The 25,842-nt window shown below is 37.0% G+C and overlaps 1 protein-coding gene across 3 annotated transcripts; it reads left to right on the forward strand.

The window, feature by feature from the left end:
• The first annotated feature begins 905 nt into the window (after window positions 1-905).
• On the forward strand, window positions 906-25,292 carry CXXC4 (CXXC finger protein 4). Of its 3 annotated transcripts, XM_061164280.1 has the most exons (3): window positions 906-1,973; window positions 2,623-2,707; window positions 21,233-25,292. In XM_061164280.1, exons 1-2 carry the CDS (start codon window positions 906-908, stop codon window positions 2,692-2,694), a joined length of 1,140 nt encoding a protein of 379 aa, XP_061020263.1. In that variant the 3' UTR covers window positions 2,695-2,707; window positions 21,233-25,292. The 3 variants fall into 3 exon arrangements, with proteins under 3 accessions (XP_061020263.1, XP_061020264.1, XP_061020262.1); XM_061164281.1 differs by lacking the exon at window positions 2,623-2,707; XM_061164279.1 differs by lacking the exons at window positions 2,623-2,707; window positions 21,233-25,292 and adding an exon at window positions 16,897-17,541.
• The last annotated feature ends 550 nt before the right edge of the window (window positions 25,293-25,842 follow it).

A 25,842-nucleotide genomic window follows, 5' to 3' on the forward strand; every position in this document is an offset into this window, starting at 1 on the left:
ATGACCGCAGACACAGAAGGACAGTGTGGCAGCTGGTAGTTCTTTTTTCCCTGCCTCTTTAGTTCAGATTGTATGTGGGCAGTCTCTTAGCTCTCAGTTGTATTGTGTTTGCTTACAGTTTATACTCGGATGTATTGTAGACTTTCTCAGTACTTCATTTGCTAATTTCCTGTTCATTTTCCTCATAGGGCCATAGCTGTTTTCTACTTTAGAGCATTTGCATGTTCAGGCAGCACTTGTTCACACATTTCACAGTGTTTAAATGCCCTCTGCTTATAGGTAGTATCGCCCTCCCACCCCTGATTTGCATGTCTTTAGCACTCCAATTGCCCTTTTCCCTCGGCATTTGTCACCCCCGTCTTTCCTCTTCCCTGGGTATCCTGGCTATTAATACATTTTCTCAGGAGGGTTATAAGAATAGGGGGGAGGAGCCGTGGTGTGCTCTGGGGAGGGAGGGAGCGGGGTTGGGAGCGTGGGGGAAGGATGGGAATGGGGGGGGGGGGTGTCACGTCTTGATGATTGTTATGCAAACGACCTGACGAAGAATGTGGGAGCTCTCTGTGTCTGCGGTGGGGTAGTGAGGGAGGCTGTTTATTTTTTCATCTTTTTTCCTCGTGCAGCTCGTTGGAATGACTTTCTTTATTTTAGTTGTAACAGTTGGAGGATAATGCAAAGGAAGACGCTGCCTGGGAATTCACCGTCTGTGGAAATGCGCCCCAGAGAGGAATAAAGCAGTCCTCACCTTGCTCTCCCCACCCGGACCCCCTTTCCCCTCCCGCCTCGGCCCCCGCCCCAACACCACCATCACCCCCTTCCCTCCCCCCCACCTCCCCCCCTTTCCCACCCAGGTGTCGGACCAGACGGTCCCCACTTCCACCCTGCACCCCTTCTTCCCCCCTTGCACCATGAACACCAATGTCTGCGTGGAGCCCGGGCCGAGCCCGGAGGCCCCGGGCTTGCCCAAGGAGAGCCACCTGCCCGAGGGGTCCCTGAACAGCCTTGTGGATTACAACTCGGAGATGGAGCGCTACCGCTCCTTCGCCACCTCCTTCTACAAGACCAACGGGGGCGCCTTCCCGCAGGCGGCCAAGATCGCGCGCATCACCACCCCCATCTTCCCCAGCAGCGCCGCCGCCGCCGCGGCCGCCGCGCGCATCGGCATGTCCCCCTGGAACTGCGACAACGCGGCCACCGCCGCCGCCGCCACCGCCATGCTCTGGGGCAGCGGCGGGGGCGGGGGCGGGGGCGGCGGCGGCGGCGGCGGCGGCGGCGGCGGCGGCGGGGGCGGCAGGAAATCCTCCTCCGCCGCCGCCTCCTCCTCCGCCTCCTCCTCGGCGATCCTCCCCGCCGGCGGCGGCGGCGGCGGCGGCGGCGGCGGTGGCGGCGGCGGCGGCGGCGGCGGCGGCGGCGGCAGGACCGGCATGCACCACCGAAACGACTCCCAGAGGCTGGGGAAAGCTGGCTGCCCGCCAGAGCCATCGTTGCAAATGGCAAATACTAATTTCCTCTCCACCTTATCCCCTGAACACTGCAGACCTTTGGCGGGGGAATGCATGAACAAGCTCAAATGCGGCGCTGCTGAAGCAGAGATAATGAATCTCCCCGAGCGCGTGGGGACTTTTTCCGCTATCCCGGCTTTAGGGGGCATCTCATTACCTCCAGGGGTCATCGTCATGACAGCCCTTCACTCCCCCGCAGCAGCCTCAGCAGCCGTCACAGACAGTGCGTTTCAAATTGCCAACCTGGCAGACTGCCCGCAGAACCATTCCTCCTCCTCCTCGTCCTCCTCAGGGGGAGCTGGCGGAGCCAACCCGGCCAAGAAGAAGAGGAAAAGGTGTGGGGTCTGCGTGCCCTGCAAGAGGCTCATCAACTGTGGCGTCTGCAGCAGTTGCAGGAACCGCAAAACGGGACACCAGATCTGCAAATTTAGGAAATGTGAAGAGCTAAAGAAAAAACCTGGCACTTCGCTAGAGGTCAGAGGAGATGATTTCTTGTTTCCCAGTCTCCCCCCTTCCCTCCTCACTCCCCTCTCCTCTCCCCTCCAGGGCTTCTTGTCTGGCTTCAAGACGCAGTACCCTCTTCCTGAAGCTTCATTCAGGTTGTAAGATACAGTTGGTGGTGGTTTGCGGAGGGCATGGCCTCTCCTCGCCCCCTCCCCACCTGCACTTCGCCTGGAACCGCCCTCCAGATGCGGGAGGGCGCCCCTCTTTTTTTTTTTTTAGCTCCAGGAGGAAAGCTAATGTAATTGGTTTGAAAAATCAGAAGTTTCACATTCAATATGGTCAGAAATTTCCCTCGGTGGTTTAAAATGCCCCCTTCCCCCTTATTATTATTTTTAAAAGCATCTATGCCCAAAGGGTCGGATACATCACATTCTATATACTTATACTGGGCAAGAGAGACCTATTAGTGACCCAGTTGTAACTGTGAGGACACAGTTTGTGGCACACAAGTCTACATTCCCTTTTACACTCACACACACACACACACACACACACACACACACAGTGCTCATTGAAACTAACATGCATGAATTCAAAAGGGGATTTTCTATACTCTTCTAATTTTTTTTTTCCTTACCATGACAAAATTTTTCTGTTTTCCATTTTATTTTCTGTATAGTTGGTATTTTTTCAGAAAGGGGAAATAGTAGAGAAAACTGAACACCACTTGCAGTTTTTTAAGGAGAGATGACAATTTGTAGCAGGTGAGATGGTAGTTTTATTTAAGAATGATTTTATTTACATAGTTTAGAAACTAAGGATTCTTAAAACTCAGTTACTTCTGTGTTTAACAAACCACTCTGTGGTTACAAAATCGTTCTATACATCAAGCACTGTTTTGGTTGATACACTATATGGTCAATGACAGTTTCTTTTTTCTGTGTGTGCTTAAAACTATGTATAGATTATCACTAAAGTACTTGTTAAATTAGGCTTTCGGTTATGTTAAACAAAAAGATTGATGTGTTTGGTGGAAATTTCATACAGTGACCTGATCACAACAAAAGGGGAAAAATGGAAAATCAGAAGTAAATGGCTTTGGTGATATACTTAGTAATGAAATATGGACAGATAATCATATTTAGCCTCTTGATATAATGTACAGAGTAGATGGCTAAATGCTCATGTATAGGTGGTGGATTAGCATTAGGGAATATTCTATGGGCTGGACTGTAGGCTGACAGTGGTTCTCACAAGTTCTCATCAGAGGGAAACCTGCATATTCTTTTTAAAAATTGTGAACAATGCTTAAAGGAGTTTTCTCCAAGAAGGACTGGCCTTTGAAAGGAGAAGAGTTAAAGATCTTTGCAGGTTTGAACATAAATGAGATACAGATCTTTTTAAGTTTTATTAATATAAATCAAAGCAAGTAGCACTTTGTAATTCTCCTCAAACAAATATTATGCTGATACTATCATCGATTATGATCAATTCCATCAAAATATTGCATTTATTCCTCCTTATAAGAGAACCCATGTCTGCTGAAAGTTTGACTTTATTCTAGGGTGGTTTATTACATTCCCTTTGGCAACTCTTCTTAAGCAAAGATAATAGCAATCATAAAGGCATAGATCATGTGTTTTCTTAGGTGGCAAAAATTTGTTTTTAGCTTTGAATGATCTTCTCTGGATTAATTTACTATAACTTCTAAGGCCCATGGGAAATTAAAATTCAGTTCATACTTAAATCTTCTGTTAATGTTTAGTTGATGAGCACTACCTGGCTTTTCTACCCTTGAACTATAGCATCTAGAATTACAGGTTTGCTGTGGTTAAGTGGACTTCATCTTTAGCTAGACCTATGTACTGCCTGAACCCTGATTTATTGTATGTAGTAGGACCACTGAATAATTCTGATTTATTTAGTAAGCAACCTCTCTGAACAAGTTTAATGTGAATACCAGTAGGTTTTCTGCAAAAGTTTCTATGCTGGTTTATTAGTTTAGAACTTCATAAGTTTCTTTTTCTTCCTTTTGATAGTTTTCCCAAAAACTTCTTGTGATCTTTAAGTTCCTTAGGGTTTTTTTTTTTTAATCACAAAATTCCATAGTATTACTTTTTCTTCTTTTTAAAAATTCACATGCAAAAAGTTCTGTTGATCTTCAGAAAGTGGGATGTAGATGAGAGGGGAAACGTATTTCTGTCTTTGTAGAGCTCTCTGAAGATGTTCTCCTAAGTATATACCCTTTCCTACCAGAGAATGGTTCTTGGTTCAAGGCTAAGATTATTAGTGGAATGCAATTTGGCAGAAAGAAAGGAAAAAAAAATTAATTGGCTAAGATTCTATCCAGGTCATTTTTAAAAGGAGAGGCTGCATGATTGCCTTAAGCACATGTGTAACCACAGTTACGGTTGTAGGAAGCCAGCTGGACGCATGTCGAGTGACAGGGTTTACATGACTGAACCAGAGCTGAAACAGTGGTTGCAGGATGGTGCAAAGTCCCCCTGCTGACCTGCCTCCCTCTCTAATTTGGTTTCTGTAACTTATCATCATCTGTGGAGATGTTTTAGATGTCAGATAGACTCCGGAGCTGAGGATAGTAATTTGGAGATTCATTATGGATATTACCTGTGGATTTCAGGTGTAAGTTCAGTAGTTAATATTTATTGGCTTTAAATTAATATCTGGATTATAGTCATTGCTGATACCAGTATTTATCACTTCAAGCCCCACGTGCTCGTCTTTCCTTTGACTTATTCTCATGCCAAGTTCTGGAGGCATAATCAGATTTTCAGGGTGAGTAAACTGAAATTAAGACAGACTCACATGGGTGTGTTGGGCCTCTTGCCCACATTTTTTAAAGCCTCCCCTCTGGCATTCCTTTTAAAATCGCTTTACTTATTTCCACATTTTCCTGATAAGTCTCATGTGAAGAGCATCTTAATTCCTTAAAAATATATTTACAAAATCACCGCTTTACAGTATTTCATATGATAAAAATGCACATAAAATAAATTTAGCTTTTTGGTGTTATTGTTTATTGTATAGTTGCATATAACACTATTCATTTATCCAGTCACTGTACTAAAAAATTATCACTGATTATTCAAAGCAGTCATGCTGTATGCCCCTGTGTGACAAAACTGATCTTAAAAACTTGTATCCTAAATGGTTAATATTAAGTTCTCAAATATTTTAAGAAATTATCATATATCATGATGTGTTCTATGATAGACCTTTGTCTCAAAGAAAAGTAATCTCATACAAAGGTATTCCTTTAGTTTTTATATTCACAGCAGTTACATTTCTTATACTAAGATCTAACTTTTCAAAATCCCTCTACCTAATCTTACTCGAGGGAGAAAGTCATCCCGTGGGCTACCCCCACTTCTCTTAGCCCCTGAGCGTTGTTCAGGTGACATGATTGATCTCTGTGGGACAGCATTAGAGACCACACAGATCTGGTTTCTCTCCCATTAGCTGATTTATGGAATTACATTAGTCAGCAGTGCCTCAGAAGTGTTCCCTGCCCTTCTCCGGGCCCTCTGCTGCTGGGTGCAGGAGCCGGACGAGGGACTCAGGCATGGTAGAGTGAAGAGGCGGAGAAACTGGAAAGTCAGGAGAAAGACAGTCTTTTTTTCCTCTCTTTTCTTTTCTCTATTTTCAGAATTTATCTGCTGAATGTACAGGTCCTAAATTATTTTCCCCAAGTTAGGTCAAGCTCCTAAGGGGTCTGGTGGAAAACATCCAGGTATTGTCCTGCACTTGATAACTGGATTTAGAAGAGTCTTTTAAAGGAGGATGTTAAGTTCTCAGAGCCCCAACCACACAAATGGCAATTGTGAGTCTGGACAGAGCGTTGACTGCAGTTGGTGCAGGAAGGTGACACATGCTCCCCAAAGAAATGCATTGGCTCAGTTCAGTTCAGTCGCTTAGTCGTGTCCGATTCTTTGAGACCCCATGAACCGCCACACGCCAGGCCTGTAGACACACGCATAAAATAGTTGTGTCACTCAGATTCAGAATCTGAATGGTTAAATAGTGAAACCGGTCACCAATTAAACATGTCATATAAATTCTTAAAGTTGGTGACTAAAAAAGAACTAGAGGTAAAATATGAATGTTTCATATCTTAAATTGTGATACGTAGCAGTTTATCATTTTATATCATAATTCAAAAATGGGTTTTCAGATTGAAGAGTCAGAACCGTGCCAGTTTTGATTGGAAAATGTAAATATGTAACTATTAAAAGGAAAGAGGAAATATTTCAATAAACTCAAACAAAATGATAATATATTAACACTGGAATGTAGTATAGAAACAACATAGAGAAAAGATCCAGATTCCATAAATGTTAAGAAAAAAAGCACAGAAAAGTTCAGCTTTGGCTGAAGTCAGAAAATAGATTTGTAGCCAAGGCAGCAAAGTGTCATACAAGTCCAATGAGATTCTCTTTCCATCACTAGATTTAGTACAAGGTAGCCAAAGTTGTTTTTAAAAGAATCACACATTTTAAAATAATTCCTAAATGAAAATAATTCTCTTTCCTATCCAAACATCATGTAAATTCTAAGCAATCTTTTGGATGGCGATTAGGAATAGTAAAGTGAAAAAATTAAAAGCATTTGTAAATTATCCTATAAGAATGTTTGTTTGAAATTCAGTCATCACCATCACCAAGCAGAATTTTTTAAAAATCAGAAGCCAATAAGAACAAAAACAAACTTTAGACTTTAATCATATAAAACTATTTGAGTATTTTAAACAAGAATGGAAAGTGTACCCAGTGATGAGGTAGATAAAAATTACTTGATTTTTAAACTTTTTAATGAATTGATTACTGAAGCATTGTTGCATATTTTTGTTAGTCAACTGTTTTCCTGGGTGAATAGTTAAGACTTTTGCACAGTTTAGACTTACAGATTGATGAATACAAGACAATTTATAAAATAGTCTGTAAGACTGAAAATTGAAAGGTGTGTCAAAAGTGATAGGCATTTCATCCATATTTGCTCTAGAGTACACAGTTGGAGATTGAAGATCTATGTCGGGGTGACTATGAAGACACTGGTAGAATATTCCTTCTAGACATAAAACATTGCTGGAGTTTTTCCCAGGAATAGGTTTTAATGTGTCTTTAAAAAAACTCTTCTGAAGTAGTTGGTGCTCCTAGAACTTACTGTTCAATCTGAGTTGGTCAGATTGGTCTTATATTAGTTTACTTTTACCAGAAAACAATTCAGTTTTTATTTTTGCTTTGGAAAAACATAACAAAATGTCCTGTTATCAAAACATTTCATAAGCATGGATATGCTCAGTTTCTTATGTTTATTTTTATTCAAATTATAGAAAATATTTAAAATAAATTCATTCATCATATAAAAATCACTACCTAATAGGTTAAATTCAAGATTTATTGAAAGGCCCATGTAAAAATGCAAGTTGGAGAAAGGACTCCTTCTCTTTTAGTTTTCCTTTTATTTTTAGATTAGTTTTTAAAAAGTAATAATGAACCCAAAGTAATGGTAAAGTCATTTTATAAGTGTGATTTTTCATTCACTGATTAGAATGTCAGATGATCTTGGCTGGGGAAGTAGAGCACTCTAGAAAAAGTCTTTTTTTTTTTTTTTTTACAAAACTTGTTCTCAAGAAAGTACTTTTTTGGTGGAATTGGTATAAGTTGTGAGGATTTGTGCATATATAATTTAATTTCTTTATTTGTCCTGCAGTGCTTCTGTTCATTCTTAACATACTTTTTTCATTGAGCATTTATGCTATTATCCTTAGCAGTTTCAAATTATTGGAGGAGGGGCACATGGGTGGTTTTATCCTTCAGTCACATCTTGTTCCATCACATGCAAACACCTGTCCTGAAATTGAATTATTCTGCAGGGTAATCGAAAGGCCTCCCTCCATCCGGCATCATATGCTTTCTGTTGTTTATTGAGTTATGTTGTACCATACTTCAGATGCGACAGCCATTTAATAATGTTGAAGACTTAGCTCTGCAGGGGCTAAAAGGATCCCAGCAGGCTTGTTAACTTCTGCTGTAAAACATTAGGAAAAATATTTTTTCCTCTGTGAAACTTTAGGGCTTTCTCTTAATTTATTTCAAGAACAGGAGAATCCAAAGCCAGATATGAGAGTGAGCCTGTGAAATCTCTGTTTCTGTTTTTTGATAGTTAACCTTTTTATTTCATGGTATGTTTCTTACTCAAAAGACAGTGGCAAAGCAAACAACTGCTTTTTCAGAGAACTAATGACTAAAGATGAATTTCTTTGGCTGATATAAAACCAAATATAAATTCTATTTAGAAAATGTACTACTAGTTTCTTGGCTTTTCATGTCTTTTATAATTAAATTTGTATTTGGGCCATGTGGCCACATTTAGATGATAGGTGGTGGGAGGAGCTACCAGTTTCAGGTAACTTACCAATGGAACAATGTTAGCTCCATCAGCATAACTTCTCTGAACATTTCCTCAACTGTGAAATGGACATAACAACATCAACCTTCATTACAACTCTTTGATACTGTATGTAGGTTCATATTCTCTGCATCCTGAAAGATGCTATATGATTTCTCATTCCTAATTTAAAGTCATCAATAAAAAGTAGAGAAGATGATTATATTTACAGATAATTCTGTACACCAGAAAGTTATTTGTAGTTATCAGGAATTAAAACCTAGATAGATTATTTTGTGGTTTTGTTTTCTGAATATTTGTTTTAATCGTACAGTTCACCAAAGCTCTGGCTTGATTTCACTTGGAAAGGGATAAACCTGATAAACAAGTTTCCCTTGTTCTTGTAGCTGTATTGTCAAAAGCCTGGGAAATCTGCATAGGCTACCTAGTGACCTTTGTCACCATGGTGAGCCAATTTAGATAATTTAGTGCTCTTCCTCCTTCCTCACCAAAGGCACACTACTACCATTAATTTCTATATCTTTTAATAAGATTTTGTGTGTGTGTGTGTGTGTGTGTGTGTTTCATTTTACCAACTCAGAACCTTTGTTTAGCTATTTCTTTATTTGGGCAGACACAGGGAGTTGTTCTAAATGTGCATTAGTGGGTTTAGGAAAATCATTGTAATAAATGGTTGAATGCTTGTCACAAATTCTGATTGGAGAATATATTTAACAAATACTGAAAAATTGTAGAATTACTCTTGTTTCAGAAGATATCGGTGTGTGTGTATGGATGTGTGTGAGTGTAGGAAATTAAAGTGGTAGATAAAAATTTTGTGATTAAAAAATGAACTGACTGTGCAGAGCTTTTTCTCTTAAGAAGAGAGCATTTATGAAATGAAGAAAGTGAGCAATAATAGAAAAGGCTGGTGGTTTTCTGGGAGAAAATAATGTTAAGTCCTAAAATATTTGAAATACTAACCAAGAAAGCTTTAAAAACAAGGGAGAAAGGAATATGCAAGCAGGCTGCAATGCACTATCTAGAAGGAGTCTTGTAAAGACAGGATATGGATGTCTGCTTTGCTTCAGCAGTTATAGAAGTTTTGCCGAGAATGGAAACTATAAAGAGGGGGAGATAATGTTTTCATACTTGACTTAGTGCATTTGGTTTGGAAGTCAGAGCTAAGTCTCAAGTTCAGTGGAGTGGCAGCTGACTCAGAGACAAGGAAAAACAGATTGTGTTTTAGATGATGTTATTATATTTACTTATGCCTTTGAAACATTTGGTAGAATAATTTCAGAGTGTAAGTAAAAGAAGACATCCAAGATGGGTGGAAAATGGGATCCTATTTGGGTCTCATTCTCATCTAAATTCATGTTTCAGAGGACATCCTGGAGCAAATGAACAAAAGGGAATGAACTATCAGGGAAACTGGGCTGAAAGTGCTGTTTCTTGCTCAAGGACTTAAAAAAAAAAAACAAAACCCAAAAACCTCTGAATGATTGCTTGTATCAAAAGGATAGAGATCAAGTAGGATTATAGAAGAAAGGGATAAATTTATAGATCAGGAAGCGTCATGGGCATTTCTGTATAGTTCAGCAAATCTGGCAAATTCCAGAGAAGATACATTTTCTCCAAAACTTTATATAGAGTGAAAGGAGATGAAATGAATTTTTCAAAGAATAATAGACTCTATAAGTTTAATTGTGTGGAAATGATGATTTATGAGTGACGGTGAATCGGTGGCAGAAAAATAACTATGCTGGGGGAAGACTTCTCTATGGTAAATGTCTTATTTATAGCTTAAATGAGATCAGGGTTGGTTTTAATGGAGTCAAGAACAAGTAAGAGATAAAATTCTCAGTTCTACGTAGATGGACGCAAACTGAGATGTAGAATCTTCTAACAAACCCTAAATACGTTGTATGCTCTAATTTTCATTCCTGAAAAGCAAAACAGAGAACACCAGCCTTTAAAATTCCAAAGGGTATAAATATTGGATCTTCTATATAAGGCTGCTATCTATCTATTGTTACATGTGTTATGATGTGGCGTGGTTTTCAGTTTTCCTCATGTGATGCTCTTCACATGTGTCTGTTATTTGTATGGCTTGAACTTGTAGATAACACATTGGTGGTATATGAGACCAATGTGTTGGCTTATGGCCAGGATTTTTAGAAAGTAGGATAGATTAGAGTGGAGGAGAAAATATATGAGTGCATCACATGTAGTAAGAACACATATTGTTAAGCCTCTGTTTTAATTATGTATGTACACATAAATGAGTGTGCATGTTCTAGGCTGCTGTGTGAAATGTATTTCTAACTTGGTTGCGGTAAAAAAAAGTTTGAAAAACACTAATTTAATGACAGCAACAACTCTACTGAACAGATATGTAGTGAGGAGAGAAATTATATTTGTAAATGGAATGATGTTAACAAGATAAAGAGTAAATTTAAATGTGTGTCTATAAATAGTGTGTCTTCTCTCAGGCAGGTCTGTACATATGAGGTAGATTTCTAAATTCATGGTGTATACTTAACATATGGTAAACCCTTGATAAGTTCCATTCAAAATATCTTTAGGTAGGATGAGATTGTTGGATGTCCAACCCGATGGACATGAGTTTGAGCAAGCTCTGGGAATTGGTGATGGACAGGGAAGCCTGGCGTGCTACAGTCCATGGAGTCACAGAGTCAGACATGACTGAGTGACTGAACTGAACTGAGGAACTATTATTTTCTAAGATTTGTAAGCAAACACTGTGAGACACATATACACATATATACACCTTGGCCTAAAGAACTCAAACTTTTTTTTATTTCTAATTACCTTCTTAAAATACCCATGTAACTCCACAACTCTACATCTTACTGTTTCATCTAAGGCACTTAGCTTCCTGATTACATTCTTTATTCTCAGTCCACAAAATGGACACATTTCAATGATATGATTGTAATTTTAGAAAACTCTGAATGCAATCTCACACCTATTTAAAAGCCTTGGAATTCCTCGATTCATCCTTGGCTTAGTTCTTCCCAGATCTAGATAAGAAACACATACTGCAGTTGTGATTTCTACTTAGCTACCTCATGTGGTTATGTGGTATATAGTATTGTTTTCTATTAGTACTCCAAAATTTTTCAAGGAATAAGAAAAGAAAAGAAATACTTGCCTTGAATACTTGAACACAGTGAGAATCTACATTATGACTTGTTATTTCAAGTGTATTTTATAGAGTACTGGAAACCTTTGTATGACCTGAATAAGGGAAAGGGCCATGTTGAAAGGAAGAAGTACACGAAGAAAGTAAAGAAGGAAGAGAGGGAGGCAGGCAGACTGTAGTGTTACAGATTAAAGGGACCTAAGAAAGGAGCATTCTGGCAGAAAGGACTGTCATTTCAAGGTCATCTTCTTGAATCTGGTTTAAGTAAGGAATTAGTAGAAATGGTTAATGCCTCAAACTTTTTTCAAAGATGCCACGAGTTTGGGTTAGCCTCACTAGAAGCACTCAGCATCATTTCTTTTCATTTACCTTAGTGGAAAAATTAGTTTCCTGTAAACTGACTAGATTTTTTTTTTTCCTTCTAATTTCTCTTTAAGAGTAACTTGTTCAAATCTGCAATTGGAAACATTGAAATGACAGGATGGGAAAATTAATGCTCAAATTGATGATGGAGTTTAGGGAGATAGAGGCCATTCAGCATCTATAAACAACTAACTGTTCAAATTATCAGGGTGATTTTTAAGTGGTAATTCAGAGAACTTCCTGGAAAATACAGAATTGCACATATAGAAAAGACTCCAGAAAATTGATGAAAGAATATTAATTATGTCTTATGAATCCTATGCCTGAAAAAGATTAGGCTTGTTAATTTACTCTGCTAGTTAGTTAACTATGCAATTGTGACTATGTTTGCATGAAGATGGAGCATACGTGATACACATAGAAAAAGAAGTAGTACATGGAAATTCCCTGAGGAGAAATTTGACTTAAGGACTTGCTCAGTACAAGATATGCTGATACCCTGTTAGTAGAGGTGCTTAAGAGTGTGTGTCCTTTTAATGATGGAGATTAACTAAAATGCATTTCCAAAGAGGAAACATGTAATCAATTGATTAAATTATAATTGTTGACTATGTACCTATTAATTTTATTATTTAAAAAGAAAATTAAGGAAAGAAACCAAAAAGTCAAAGTGATTGTGAAATTTAAATATCTGATTTAATGTCAACTGCAGTTACTAAAAAAAACTTTTTTTTAAAAAAGAAAAACTCCAAAAGCAACATGTAATTCTCAGAAGTATAGTTTTAACCAAGTACATTTTTTTCTTTAATGATAATGTCTAATGACTGTGAAATGTTTGCCTAAATTCCCTAAATTTGCCATTTCCCTAAATGTTTGCCATTTTCCCTAAATTCCTCCAAGTAATTAATGGACATAAAACCTGCTTTGATTTCTAGGCTGGGTCTATCTCAGGAGTTGGATTTTTGTCATAGAAGATTCTGGACCAAGTGACGTTAAGTGGTTACATTCAAAACACTACAGAACTTAATCCAAGCAGAAATCTCTATTAAACTTCTTTTTGGATTTTATGTAATATAGAAAAAATAAAAGAGAGGAACTATAATTTGAATTCTTTACAGAGATTAGGTGTAACTGTTGTATATTACTTGAATGTAAGTTAGAGGCTGTCCAAATCATAACTTTTGAATTTTAAAAATCACCTCTTAATTTTTTAAGTGACCTCCCATTTCTTCACATTTCACATGAATATTCCTTCTTTTCAGTATGAGGAGACAGTTAACTGTCTGCTTTAAAAAAAAAACCAAAATTAAAAAAAATTGCCCAACAAGTTGATCAAGAAGAGAATATTGGTGGTTTTTCAATAACTAATTAGCAGTGATCTCACCTAAAGGTATTGTTGCAGTCAACAGTAATCAGTAGAGTGATTTTGAGGGCGGATAAGACTCATTTAACTTGTGGCTTTGCCATATATATGAATTCATATATTCATATATATATTCAGATTCATTTCTTATATATCCATATATATTTGGATATATATTTTTCATAAAGATGTGTCATTTTTGACTATTGATTTTGTTAACCTAATTTTCACTTTTTAAATATCAATTTTACTTTTCATTTCCTTTCGTACTTCCTCCTATACGTGAGTGAAAAATAGTATCTAAAATAAATTTTCAAAAACATCTTTTAAATTTTTGGATTGTTGAAAATATTGGCTCTTTCTGCTTATCCTGATACCATCCTATTATATTTTATTTTTATAAATCCAAGGATATTTTAATCACTAAACTACCTATTTGTAATACAATAATTTACTTATTATTGGAAGGATGTGGTTTGAAGTGTTTTTATCAAAAGTAAATGAAATATGATCTTTTATAGCTTTAATCAAGACACTTGCCTGAAGTAGTTACCTTAGATACTAGGACCAAAAGTGCGTGCATTTTTGGCCACTTGTAGGCCAGTTTGAATCTTGGTGTCAAACTGTTACTGTTCTTCCTACAAGCCCACTCCTTTCCCATACACATATCTCCCTTTGGACAGTTGTCTTTATTACTGGTTTAGCTACCTGGTTGATTTGATTTAGCACTTTTCCAACCTAGTATACAATCTCATCTTTCCATTTACAAAAGTTAGCTAAGTTTAAAGTCATACCACTGCAGTGGTGATGGGGAAGGTGGTGGTGGTCTTGTAGAAGGAGGAAAAAGGAAGAGCCCTCCCGTTTGCCAGGCATAGGGAGTAGCAGGAGCAATAGACCCTGCAGATTCAATACTAATGAAAAAGCCATCTCTGGGTTCCACCATTAATCAGAGAAATTCTAGCTACAGATGTCAGTTTGGAAACCAGAAATGTGGCATGCTCCTTACAGTTGTGATTAAGACCTCCAAAAATTTGGGTCATAAAAGTTATGCAGTTACTTATTTGGTGCTCTTCTCCCTTTTAAAGAGGGGTCTAATATTCCAGTTAGTGGCATTTGATAGGTGTTGTTAATTTATATCTGGATCATAGCCAAAATAAGGTGTGAGTATACCAAAGATTTATACAGCTATAAGTGAATCTGAATTATAAGAAAAATTAATCTGATAGATATCACATACATCTTATAACAGGAGAAAAAGAGAAAGTAAGGAAGGTGTACTTTAAAGAATGGAAACATTATATACTTATATTAATCCATATATCTTAAAACATTGGAATTATTATTGAAATATTAGTATTATTATTAAAATATAAAGTTGCTTTTATTACAATAACAGTGAATTACTGGACTTTGAGCTTATCATTTATCATAAATTACTTGTTCTCTCTAACTGACCTATGCTATACTTGTGCTTGCTAATAGTTCTACTATAGTTATTGGATTATGATTTTTAAAATATGCTATTTATAAATAGGATATAGAATAATATTTTTGCCTAAAACATTTGAAAGTCTCTAACATTTACTTGGTATAATTTTAGACCATATTTACTAATCATCCAAATTTGTAATCATGTGCATGTGTTTTCACTATTGTACAGTACATATAAAAGAATTTTCCATTTCTCCAATTAGGTTTTGAAATTTTGTCAGTGCAAAAATTAAGAACCTATATAATTTGATATTTTAGCATTCTCTGTGAGTCAAATCAGAAAAAGTAGTGGTTTTTCTTTTTTTTTTTTACCATCAGGATTTCTTTTCCTTTTGTTCATCTACAACACTCCAAAGCTTGTTTCATATGAAGCCAAAAGAAAATATAATCAAATATCTAAAGGCAAACAATGAGCCGTAGTATTCTTTATCATATTTATTTATGTATTTCCTATTGCAAAATTTCAGTGATTCATTAAGGTTTTCAAGTTCTGTTGCATAGAGCTAAATCAAATGCAGTAAGAGGTTCTGGTTTCAAGGACTTAGATGCTCAGAAGTTTAGTAAACTTATAGTGGGGCTTCTCACAGTGAAAACGACACTTCAAAAGAGTTTAGAAGAGGCTGTGTTGGCTAACTGCAGTTCGAAATTGCTTTGTTGTTGGGTGGAAAAAGCATACTTCCCATTATTATATGGGGATCAGAAAATGATTGGATGATTTATGCTTTTTCAATTAATAACAAATGGGGAAATAGGAAATTTTTGATGAATATAAGAGTAATGGTACCTCAAAATACTGACTTCAGCTTAGAATGTATTGTATTAAAGCCATCCTGTTTCACAGTAGAGTGTTGAAGACCTGGGTGAACCACCGAGTCTTTGGATCAGAAACTACATGAATACATCTTGGAAAGATATATTTAACTTTAGTTATAGAATTTGCTAATGTCTTAATTATATTTCAATTTATAATTTTCATGCATTCCGAAGCAAATTTCAACATCGAGTTGTCTTTTATATGGTCTGAAAACTTGTGTCTAGCTTTATTAAAAATGATTAGTTTTGTTTGGTGTCCTGAATACTGCAACAAATTTTACATACGTATCTGGCTAGACATGAATAGCCAATCCCATATAAACTCATATGTATGAAGATACAGATATTCAATTTCAGCATTTAGGAGATGAGTTTTTATTAGACTGAACATATTTTAAACAAGAGTATGTAGATGTGTGGGGCTTCCCAGGTGGCGCTAGTGGTAAAGAACCCACCTCTCAATGCAGGTAGATGCCAGAGACAAGGGTTCAATCCCTGGGTGGGGAAGATCCCCTGGAGGAGGCCATGGCAACCCACTTCAGTATTTCTGCCTGGAGAATCCCATGGACAGAGGAGCATGGCAAGCTACAGTCCATGGGGGCGCATGGAGTCAGACACGCCTGAAGCGACCTCACGCTTGCTTGTACGTAGATGTGTGCCCAACCTAAAGATGCCATGGTTCACGTGACAGCCTCGCAGGCACCAAAAGAGAAAATTATGCTCACATTCTTAAGGTAGCAGATTTGGGGATGTCTATTGGTTTTTAGGTAGTTTAATAATTTCTTCATTGCTAATTTAATGAGAATCAAACTGAAATACATTTCTGCCAGAGACATATTGATAATTTTTTGTATTCAGTTTTTTAAAAGAAGTAAATGTAAAATGTACTTAGGCATGGATTACAGTTATCTTATTCAACAATTTGCTTTTTAAAGTAAATTAGGAGGAGAACGGAAGGCATTTCTTTTTTTTTAATTTTCCTGATGATTAGTGATGAGCATCTTTTTTTTTAATTAATTCATTTATTTTAATTGGAGGCTAATTACTTTACAATATTGTGATGGTTTTTGCCATACATTCACATGAATCGGCCAAAGGCGCACATGTGTTCCCCATCTTGAACCCCCCTCCTACCTCCCTCCCCATCCCATCCCCCAGGGTCATCCCAGTGCATCAGCCCTGAGCACCCTGCCTCATGCATCAAACCTGGACTGGCGATCCACTTCACATATGTTAATATACACATTTCAACGCTACCCTCTCAAATCATCCCACTCTCATCTTCTCCCACAAAGTCCAAAAGACTGTTTTTTACATCTGTGTCTCTTTTGCTGTCTCGCATATAGGGTCATCGTTACCATCGTTCTGGTCTGGCGCGTGTAGGGATGAATTCCCCCGACATACTTCACGGCAGTCCCGGAAGGAGAACCAGGGGCTGTAGGGCTCTCTCCAGGCCTCCCGGGAGCAAGGCTGCTGTTTGTCAGCGTTGGCACCTGCGTGAGCTATGAAGGCTGCTTTAAACAACGCTGATCAATTCAATTCTATTCTTTACCTCCCTGCTCCCTTCTCTTACTGGGGAATCTGGCTTCTCTGTTACTCCCAATTCGGGATAACGATTTCCTGCAAGCATCACTGAGATCCAGAAAGTCACTGTAATCTCATCAACAGTGTGACTCCCCAAATGGGACTCTTGAATTTATGTAACCTGATGGTAGCTGGTCAGGGTGCTTAATCCCCCCACATTGCTGTGCTGAGTCCCCCAGTCATTTAAAATAGAAGTCCTGTTACAAAGATGACCTCATTATGGCCCCAAGTTAGGACAGACTTCATCAGAACCCATAGTTAAACCAAATATTTTACCTCTGAAAGCAGTTTACTACCCCGTCCTGGCTGAAAAAAATTCAGCCCAGGCCTTAAGGAATTTTCCAATGATCCCAGTGAAGATTAGGTAGGCGGTTGGATGTACACCCAGTGTTTTTGCATGGCCTGTGGGACGCTGAAGAGTTTTGTTACCTTTTTTAACCCTGAAATAGAACAGAGAAGCCTCACCTCGAGTTTCTGGTTAATGCCTTGAAGATTATTCCAATTAATGCACCTGTGGTTTTCCTAAATTTTCTCAAAACATTTTAGGTGATTTCCCAACTAATCATTTTTAGGGTTCAACCTCAAAGATTTTAATAAAAGGAAGAAATAATTTTTAAAAGAAGCATCTCTGCTTACTTTCTCCCTTCCTCTTTAGCAGCAAATTGTTTGTTTTGGAGATACATACCAGTCTCAAAATTGTATACATACTAATATATACACATCAGTGTGCAGTTTTGTGACAGGTAATGATAGTAAAGAAAACTGTCTCTCTGCTTTTCTCATAGTTGCCTGTCAGGCAGGCATGCGTGTGTGCTCAGTCATGTCCAACTCTTTAAGACCCTATGGACTGTAACCCTCCAGGCTCCTCTGTCCATGGAATTTTCCAAAAAAGAATACTGGAGTGAGTTGCCATTTCTTACTCCAGGGGATCTTCCTGACCCAGGGATAGAACCCACCTCTCTTGAGTCTCCTGCATTGGCAGGCAGATTCTTTATCACTGTGCCACCTGGAAAGTCCTTCTCACATTTGCATTATCTAATTTTTAGTGCTAACAAGCATTGAGAAGTGATTATCTTTTTCTTTACAACCATGACCTTTGATTGCAGGTGGCATTTTATAAAGCTTGCTTTTTCTAAATATTACAAATAAAGTTGAGTGGTGGAGAGGGGCACAGGAAGAGCCAAGAGTTTGAAGAGAGATTTAAAAATGAAACTAAGGCATAAGGAGTTCATCTTATTTAAAAAATGTGCTCCATATATATTTCTTCTGTTTATCTTCATAAACATATATGTTTATCACGATACAAGATATATAAGTATATACTTAGAGTCTTGTTTCCAGTTGGCATCTGAGAGCAAGTTGGCATCTCTATGTCATATACTGTACACATAAATGTGAATATATATGAATATATATGCACATGTTTATTTTTCATATGTGATTCTGCAGTGCATGGATATGCTTGGATCTAACTTATCTTGTTAAAAATGACTACATTTATATAAGTATGCATACTTATATAAAATGTATTCTTAGTTGGCATCGGGCAGCAAGTTAGCATCTGGTGTAAACTAAGTTTTCATTTACTGCTTATATATGTGTGTTGTAAATTATGAATATTAGGATGAATGAATATATTACGTTTTCTTGTAATTTCATAAGTTCCTTTAATAATGATTAAATATGTGTCATGAGCACATATAATTACATTTATCATTTAAAAGGTAAATATGAAAAGTAGTAACGGGGTTTTTTTCCTCAGCCAAGTCAAATGATGGGATCCAGGTATGCATAGTGAACTGGGAAGAGGAAGACATATTAAACTATGAGGAGTAAGGATTACAATATTAATAAGTACTATTTTTATGGGAATAATAGAGCTTTTTAAAATTTATTTATTTTAATTGGAGGCTAATTACTTTACAATATTGTAGTGGTTTTTGCCATACATTGACATGAATCAACCACGGGTGTCCATGTGTCCCCATCCTGAACCCCCCTCCCGCCTCCCTCCCCATCCCATCCCTCAGGGTCATCCCAGTGCACCAGCCCTGAGCACCCTGTCTCATGCATAGAACCTGGACTGGCGATGTATTTCACATATGGTAATATACATGTTTCAATGCTGTTCTCTCAGATCATCCCACCCTCGCCTTCTCCCACAGAGTCCAAAAGACTGTTCTTTATATCTGTGTCTCTTTTGCTGTCTCTCATATAGTGTCATCATTACCATCTTTCTAAATTCCATATATATGCGTTAGTATACTGTATTGGTGTTTCTCTTTCTGACTTACTTCACTCTGTATAATAGGCTCCAGTTTCATCCACCTCATTAGAACTGATTCAGTTGTATTCTTTTTAATGGCTGAGTAATATTCCATGGTGTATATGTACCACAGCTTCCTTATCCATTCGTCTGCTGATGGGCATCTAGGTTGCTTCCATGTCCTGGCTATTATAAATAGTGCTGCGATGCACATTGGGGTACACGTGTCTCTTTCGGTTCCGGCTTCCTCGGTGTGTATGCCCAGGAGTGGAATTGCTGGGTCGTATGGCAGTTCTATTTCCAGTTTTTTAAGGAATCTCCACACTGTTCTCCATAGTGGCTGTACTAGTTTGCATTCCCACCAACAGTGTGACAGGGCTCCCTTTTCTCCACCCCTGGACCTTTTTGTTTGTGCTTTTACAAAATACTTCACAAGCTAAATATTTTTTGTATACTTATATGCAAATTTGAATTAGATAGTGTTAGTTTGTTCTTAACACATTTATTGTGAAGTATATGGTAATGACTATGAGAACAGTTTTTTAAAATCCTTTTTAGTGCAGATAGCCAGCATGGTTATTTTATTCATTTAAATTTCATTTGAATCTTAATCAATTAATAACAGTTTAATTTTTGGATGACATCTCTATGGTAGGATTGTGTCAACCTAATGAGTCATGTATGAAAAAGTAAATAAAAGCTAACCTCTATTAAAGAGTATTTGTAGTAAAATTTTTATATATTTTCTGAAAATTCAGGTGCTGTTAACATTGTCTTAAGTTGTGTTTATGAGGAGTGTGTGTGTATGAGTGCGTTCTTTTATACCTCTTAGATATTTTGGTAATATTCAACTTTCTGATTTATATACTTATTCATCTTGAGCAGCTATCTTATAGGCTCCATAGGTTTGTTGGACGGGTCTAAGGAAAAAAAGGAAGTTTTTTATTTGCCCCATATCAAGATTTACTCTTGGCTAGTTGTTCCTCATGTACTTTCAACATACACTCATGTGATTCTGTTTTATAACGAAGAGTATGGAATGGTGACCTACTGTAATGTTAATATATAAAGAAAAATTTGACAGCTTAACTACTGTTTATCTTGCAAAATCCCCATAGTAACTGTAAACTTCTTGTTAAAAGAATTGCTCATATGTTTAGTGTTGCCTGTTACTCCATTGGAAAACTATAGTATTTTTCTGGTGCAAAAAGATCCTTTTGCTCTATTGAGTATCATTGGTTAGTTGTAAGTTTGATTTGTGTATATGACATTAATTTGTTGCAAATGCAGACATTTTAAAATAGAGGTATATTTTTCAGTATAGCTCATATTAGATTATATATAGGAATGTTTAGCACTAGTAGTTAAATATAGAAGTAATATGGATGTTACATTTGTTGTTGTCCTGTCATAAAAGAAATTCTCCAGAATGAAGAAATTACTTCACTAAATTTGAAACATCAGCCTTACATAGGCTGCGTACGTAGCAGATACAGATTTTAAGTACACTTGCTGGCTGATCTTCTTACTGTTGGTTAGTAGTTGGTACATTCCCCTTTCTTCTGATTGCCATCCATGTTCTAAGCTGTGTTTCTTCTAATTTTTAGATCAGTGTGCTTTAATCATTATATTTAGTAAATTAGCATTAAATTCAATATTCTAATTTTTGTAATATTCTAAGATTAAACATTTTTTTTATTAAATGTTGAAATATGCAAGTCATTATTTGTGTATGACTGACTAGAAATATTGCTGAAGTGTAAAGGAGAAATTCTAATTTTATATTGGCATAGAAAGAAAGCTTAACTTGTTTTCTTGCTCTTTTTTTATAGAGAACACCTGTTCCCAGCGCTGAAGCATTCCGATGGTTCTTTTAAAGCAGTAGTATATCTTATTTTCAAGGCATTTGGAAGTGAAGGGCAAACTAATGTCTTGTTTTAAGAAACTGCTTAGTCCACCACTGAAGAAAATATCCAGATATTATTTTCATTTTATGTATAGGGGTTTCTTCAAAAAAAAAAAAAGGGAAAGAAAAGAAAAAAGACATATAAAAATAATCTGGGAGCTTGGGGAATTGGCCAGTCTATTTACTTTCAATACACTGATTCTTTCTTTGATGTAATTTAGCTATCCTAGTGAAGTTGTTGTCTATTTTGAAAGTGGCTGTAAAAAATAAGTTTGGGTAAACCCCTGCTGTAAAATCATGTATCTTTGCAAAGTACATATCTATACTTCATTTTCAAATATATGTGTTTCAGTACTGTAAACTGTACAGATAGCAGCTTGTATTTTGTGTGTTTAGACACAAGAAGACAATCATGTCTGAGCATCTATGGAGATTAACAGTTTGTTCACAACACTCTGGTTCTGCGAGTTAAATCTGGAGCAATAAATTTTAGCTTTAAATATTTTTTTGCCAGTTGTTTCTAGGAGCAGCAACAGCAGTGGCGTGTTTTGCCATGCATCTTTCCGTAGAGACTTGATGCCAAGTTTTACGAGACTAAAAGATGGCGATGCATCCGGCAGTTACCTTCCGTTGTATTGTTCTAAGAGGGGAAGATGTTAGGAGAGTTTCAATTAATCTTTTGAGCACTATATTAGAGTAGTGGTTATGCACTTGCATTGCTTACAAACGAACTGTACAGAAGGGTATACCTCCCAAATCCTTAGTGTAGTTGACTTGTCTTGGGTGGCACTGTAAGACGGAGTACTCAGAGTAGTTGAAACATGCAGAATCTGTTGGATAACTTTTTTTTTTCTTTCTTTAAACAGTGTTTTCTAGGATACAGGCTAGAGTATCATATCTTAGGTGAGAAATTCATGACTGACTTCCCCCCCGCCCCCCAGCCCAACATGGGCTTTTTTTGTTTGTATGTATTTTTTTGTTTGCCTATTTTTCTGCTTCTTTTTTCATAGAAAAAAAATAAACACTTAATAAAACATATCCAATTGTTTAAATTCCATGTGTGATATTAAAAGTGTAGTTTTGTTTTAAAATTTGATTACATAAAGGCCTCCTGCCTCGAGACATGGCTGGGTACATTTTTAAGTTCAAAAAAGTGAAACACATTCATGGAAGTGAGGCTGTTAAATCTCTTTTGATCTTCCTTTCTCACAGCCTCCCAGTTAAAACCGTGGCCTTCTCCTAGGCCCTCCGTGAAATGTTCCATGGTTCCCATTCCCCTTCTCGTCACCATCACCAGATGCTTCCATTCCTGAGAAGGCAGGGCCACAGTCTGTGGAATTCCATAAATGCAAACAGCCCCCAAACAAAAGGAGCTAATGTTTCATAGGACCTGAGCTACCTTTTCTCATAATGTTTGGTTTTCTTCTGCAGTCAGTGTTCTTTAGGCTGGCCCATTAGGACAGATGTTTGTGGTGGCATGATCCCTACGAGTTTTAGTTCTCCTCTCTCTCTCTCTTTTTTTCCCCCAGATTATAAAGACTGTTTTCAGCTTCAGAAATAAGACAGAGTTTAGCAAAAACACATAGAGTATGCCAGTTGCCATATTACTGTATCTTTTTGTTTTCTAGTCAGTAGCCAGTTGTTTTAGCCTGTGACATCCATTGACCTGCTGAAAACTTAGCAACATGGATCAGGTGAAGAAAAATAACTTGAGAAGGGAGAGGGTGATGAAAGGAACAAAGTTTTAGAAAGACTAGCAGATGAATAATTTAAAAAGGCTAGTTGTAGTTTTGAATGGGAAAAATACAGACAGAGGAGGTTTTTTTTTTAAAGCAGAAGGAGCACTTCATTGGTAGAGTGCTGGCAAGTCGGGGAGAAGGTACTTACAAATGCCAGTGTGAAAACCAGTGTGACTTACTTTGCCTAGAGTATGGATACAAGGTCTACAGTTACTGTCAAATAGCTTTTTTAAAGAAAATTCACTGTTTTACACTTATCCATGTTTAGAGAAGAAAATTATATGATCGCAAATTAAAACATGCTGTATATTAATTTTGAGATAGCTTTCTACTTGATGTATATTCCTTTGAAGGTTCTAGTTAGAAGTTCTATTTCTGCTGTGGGACCAATAAGAGCTATATGAGTTCTTTCTTGTTCCATTTTTAATTTTATTTGACTTTTTTAAACCAATTTGCTAATGAATTACAAGTAAGTGAAAACTTACTTTCACACTTGAATGGTAAGCTTGCCTTGCTTTTTGGAAAATGATCATTGTTATTACAGAATTGAAACAAACTTTTATTCAGGCTGCATTAAGCATACGGTAACATATGAAGATCTCATTGCAATGTACTGTGAGTCTCAAATACATGCTAGTATTGCATGTCTTGATGTGTTTTTGTTTGTTTTCTTAAAGAATGAATGAATTTGTATATTGTAAAATGTGATTTTTTACATGTGAATTCAATTTTTTAGTGAAATAATCTGTTAATTATTGATATGGGGAAGTGCAGCTTTTCTTAAATTCCTTATGTGTTTTTATTCCTGATGTTGTCCTTTTTTTAGCCACCCATTTTTTAATGCTTTGGGTTAAGCTATTTATGTAATGGAGGGTGCATATAAGGTTCCCTTTGGTGATGCTGAAGAACGGTATCACTCCTCTGGCCTCCCCTCAATTTTCTCACTTAGAAGTTTATGTATTGAGAACTTATAAAGCATATCACGGCAGCACAAAGGGAGTGATTGAAAGATTTACACTTTTCATGATTCTTAAATACCAATGAAGTGTAACTTTTAAAAATTCCTTGCTGTATGTTTCATATTCAGAATCAAGAAAATTCAGAAGATAGCAATCAGCTGTAGGTCATGTGGGCTATCTTTACAACTTAAAAATTACATCTCAGATAAGCCAAATAAAAAACTTGGTGTGCGAGGTCACGTACAGAGGAATCTTGCCTTCTCTAGGTGTAGGTGAGAAAATGCCATCGTGTGTCTGCATCTGGGGAGACTATGGAAAGTACTTGGGCTGATGCCAAGTAGTGCAGTGGGCCCATCCCTTTGTCGGCTCTCACTCAGCACCCTAACATCACAAGAACATCAGAGTGCTAATGTCTCTCTTTCCAGGGTTTCAACCCAAAGTGGCTTTCTGATGGATTCTGCCTGTCTGTGCACAAGTGGAGGGCATATTTACAAACTAGCAGTATGTCCATTCTTGGGAGGGAGAACAGTAATAGGCTTCCTCCTATAAGAATATATAGAAGTGTCTCCTGTTGCTTAATTCCCAACACCCAACTTTCTTCTAAACACATTCATAGGAAGCAAGAGATGGAATACTTCCTATGAATTAATATTAAGCAGTCACTAAAAGAAAGGAATATTCTCTTCCTTTCATTCAGAACCCCTGGCATGTAAGTTGTACAATACTAAAGCATATAAAGTCTTTAAGCTGATTGTCTCTGTAATCAAATAATGAAAAAAAGAAAGCAGTTAATTGAACACACTATTCAGGGTCAAATATGTTCAGCAAAAAACCGTTGTGGGTCTTTGATCATGGCTAGATTCACAGTGATATCACACAGTTGGTTCTCATGTAACAGCTAAATGTTTCAGATTTTGTTTTTATTAAATTTGGCAGTTTCACACTGAGATCTGTATTCCTAGTGAATAAAAGACAGTTACTATGTTAGGAGGGATTTCATTTTCACAATTGCAAGGAAGTCAGAGAGATTTCAGGAACATGGGCCACAAAATGTACTCCTTTCACAGTGTTCTCCTATTCTGAACTGTGCAGTTATCTATTAAATTTTCTAATAGATATTTGTGTAAGGTGTATGTATGCTTGTGCAATTATTAAAAAAGCAGTTTTGGAAAACAGTGTATTTATTAAAGAAAATTACTTATGGGGCATGTACAAAACTGTAAAAAAAAAAAAAAAAAAACCTTAAAAAAAAAACACATTCAATTTGCCCAGTAAAGTTGTTTTTGTGAAATTTCTGTGTTGTTGAATAAAGGACTTTAGTATTCAAAAGATCTCTTTTTCCATGAACAAATTTTTATTTGTGAGATTTTAAATAACCAGCATTTTATCCTGAAAGTCTAATTCTGTTTATGATAAAAACATTTTTCATTCTAAACTTGCTTCTACATCAGCAGAATGAATACTGTATATAAAATTTTCATAAAATATTCCAGTTTTGTTCATCTTTTTTCTTCATATATTTTTGTCTTTCTTATATATTTAAAGGAAAGAAAGAACGTGATGCCTTTCATATTTCTAAAGGAGATATTCTTGTTGAAAGCTTTAAAAGTTCCCCAAAATAGAGGAAGTAAAGAGTATATCCAAACTTTCTTCCTTCCTTCATCATAAGAGTGCCGCGAGAAAGCTTTCCATGAACTCCTTGTGCTGTGAATGAAAAGTCTTGGTGATAATACTTAAAAGCATTAAAGTACATGAAGAAATGCACAACACTGGAATTCTACCTTCAGCCACTCCCAGCAATACTCAGGTTACTTTTTTATTGTAGAATATCGTGGTCC

This window comes from Dama dama, chromosome 17 (genome assembly GCF_033118175.1).
Source record: "Dama dama isolate Ldn47 chromosome 17, ASM3311817v1, whole genome shotgun sequence".
Taxonomy (NCBI): Eukaryota; Metazoa; Chordata; class Mammalia; order Artiodactyla; family Cervidae; genus Dama; species Dama dama.

Excerpts from the sequence above, each read along its gene's own strand:
- CXXC4 (XM_061164279.1), top strand. The coding sequence starts at position 906 with ATGAACACCAATGTCTGCGTGGAGCCCGGGCCGAGCCCGGAGGCCCCG. Across the intron at positions 1,974-16,896 it reads AACCTGGCACTTCGCTAGAG|GGTCATCGTTACCATCGTTC; the intron begins GTCAGAGGAGAT and ends TCTCGCATATAG.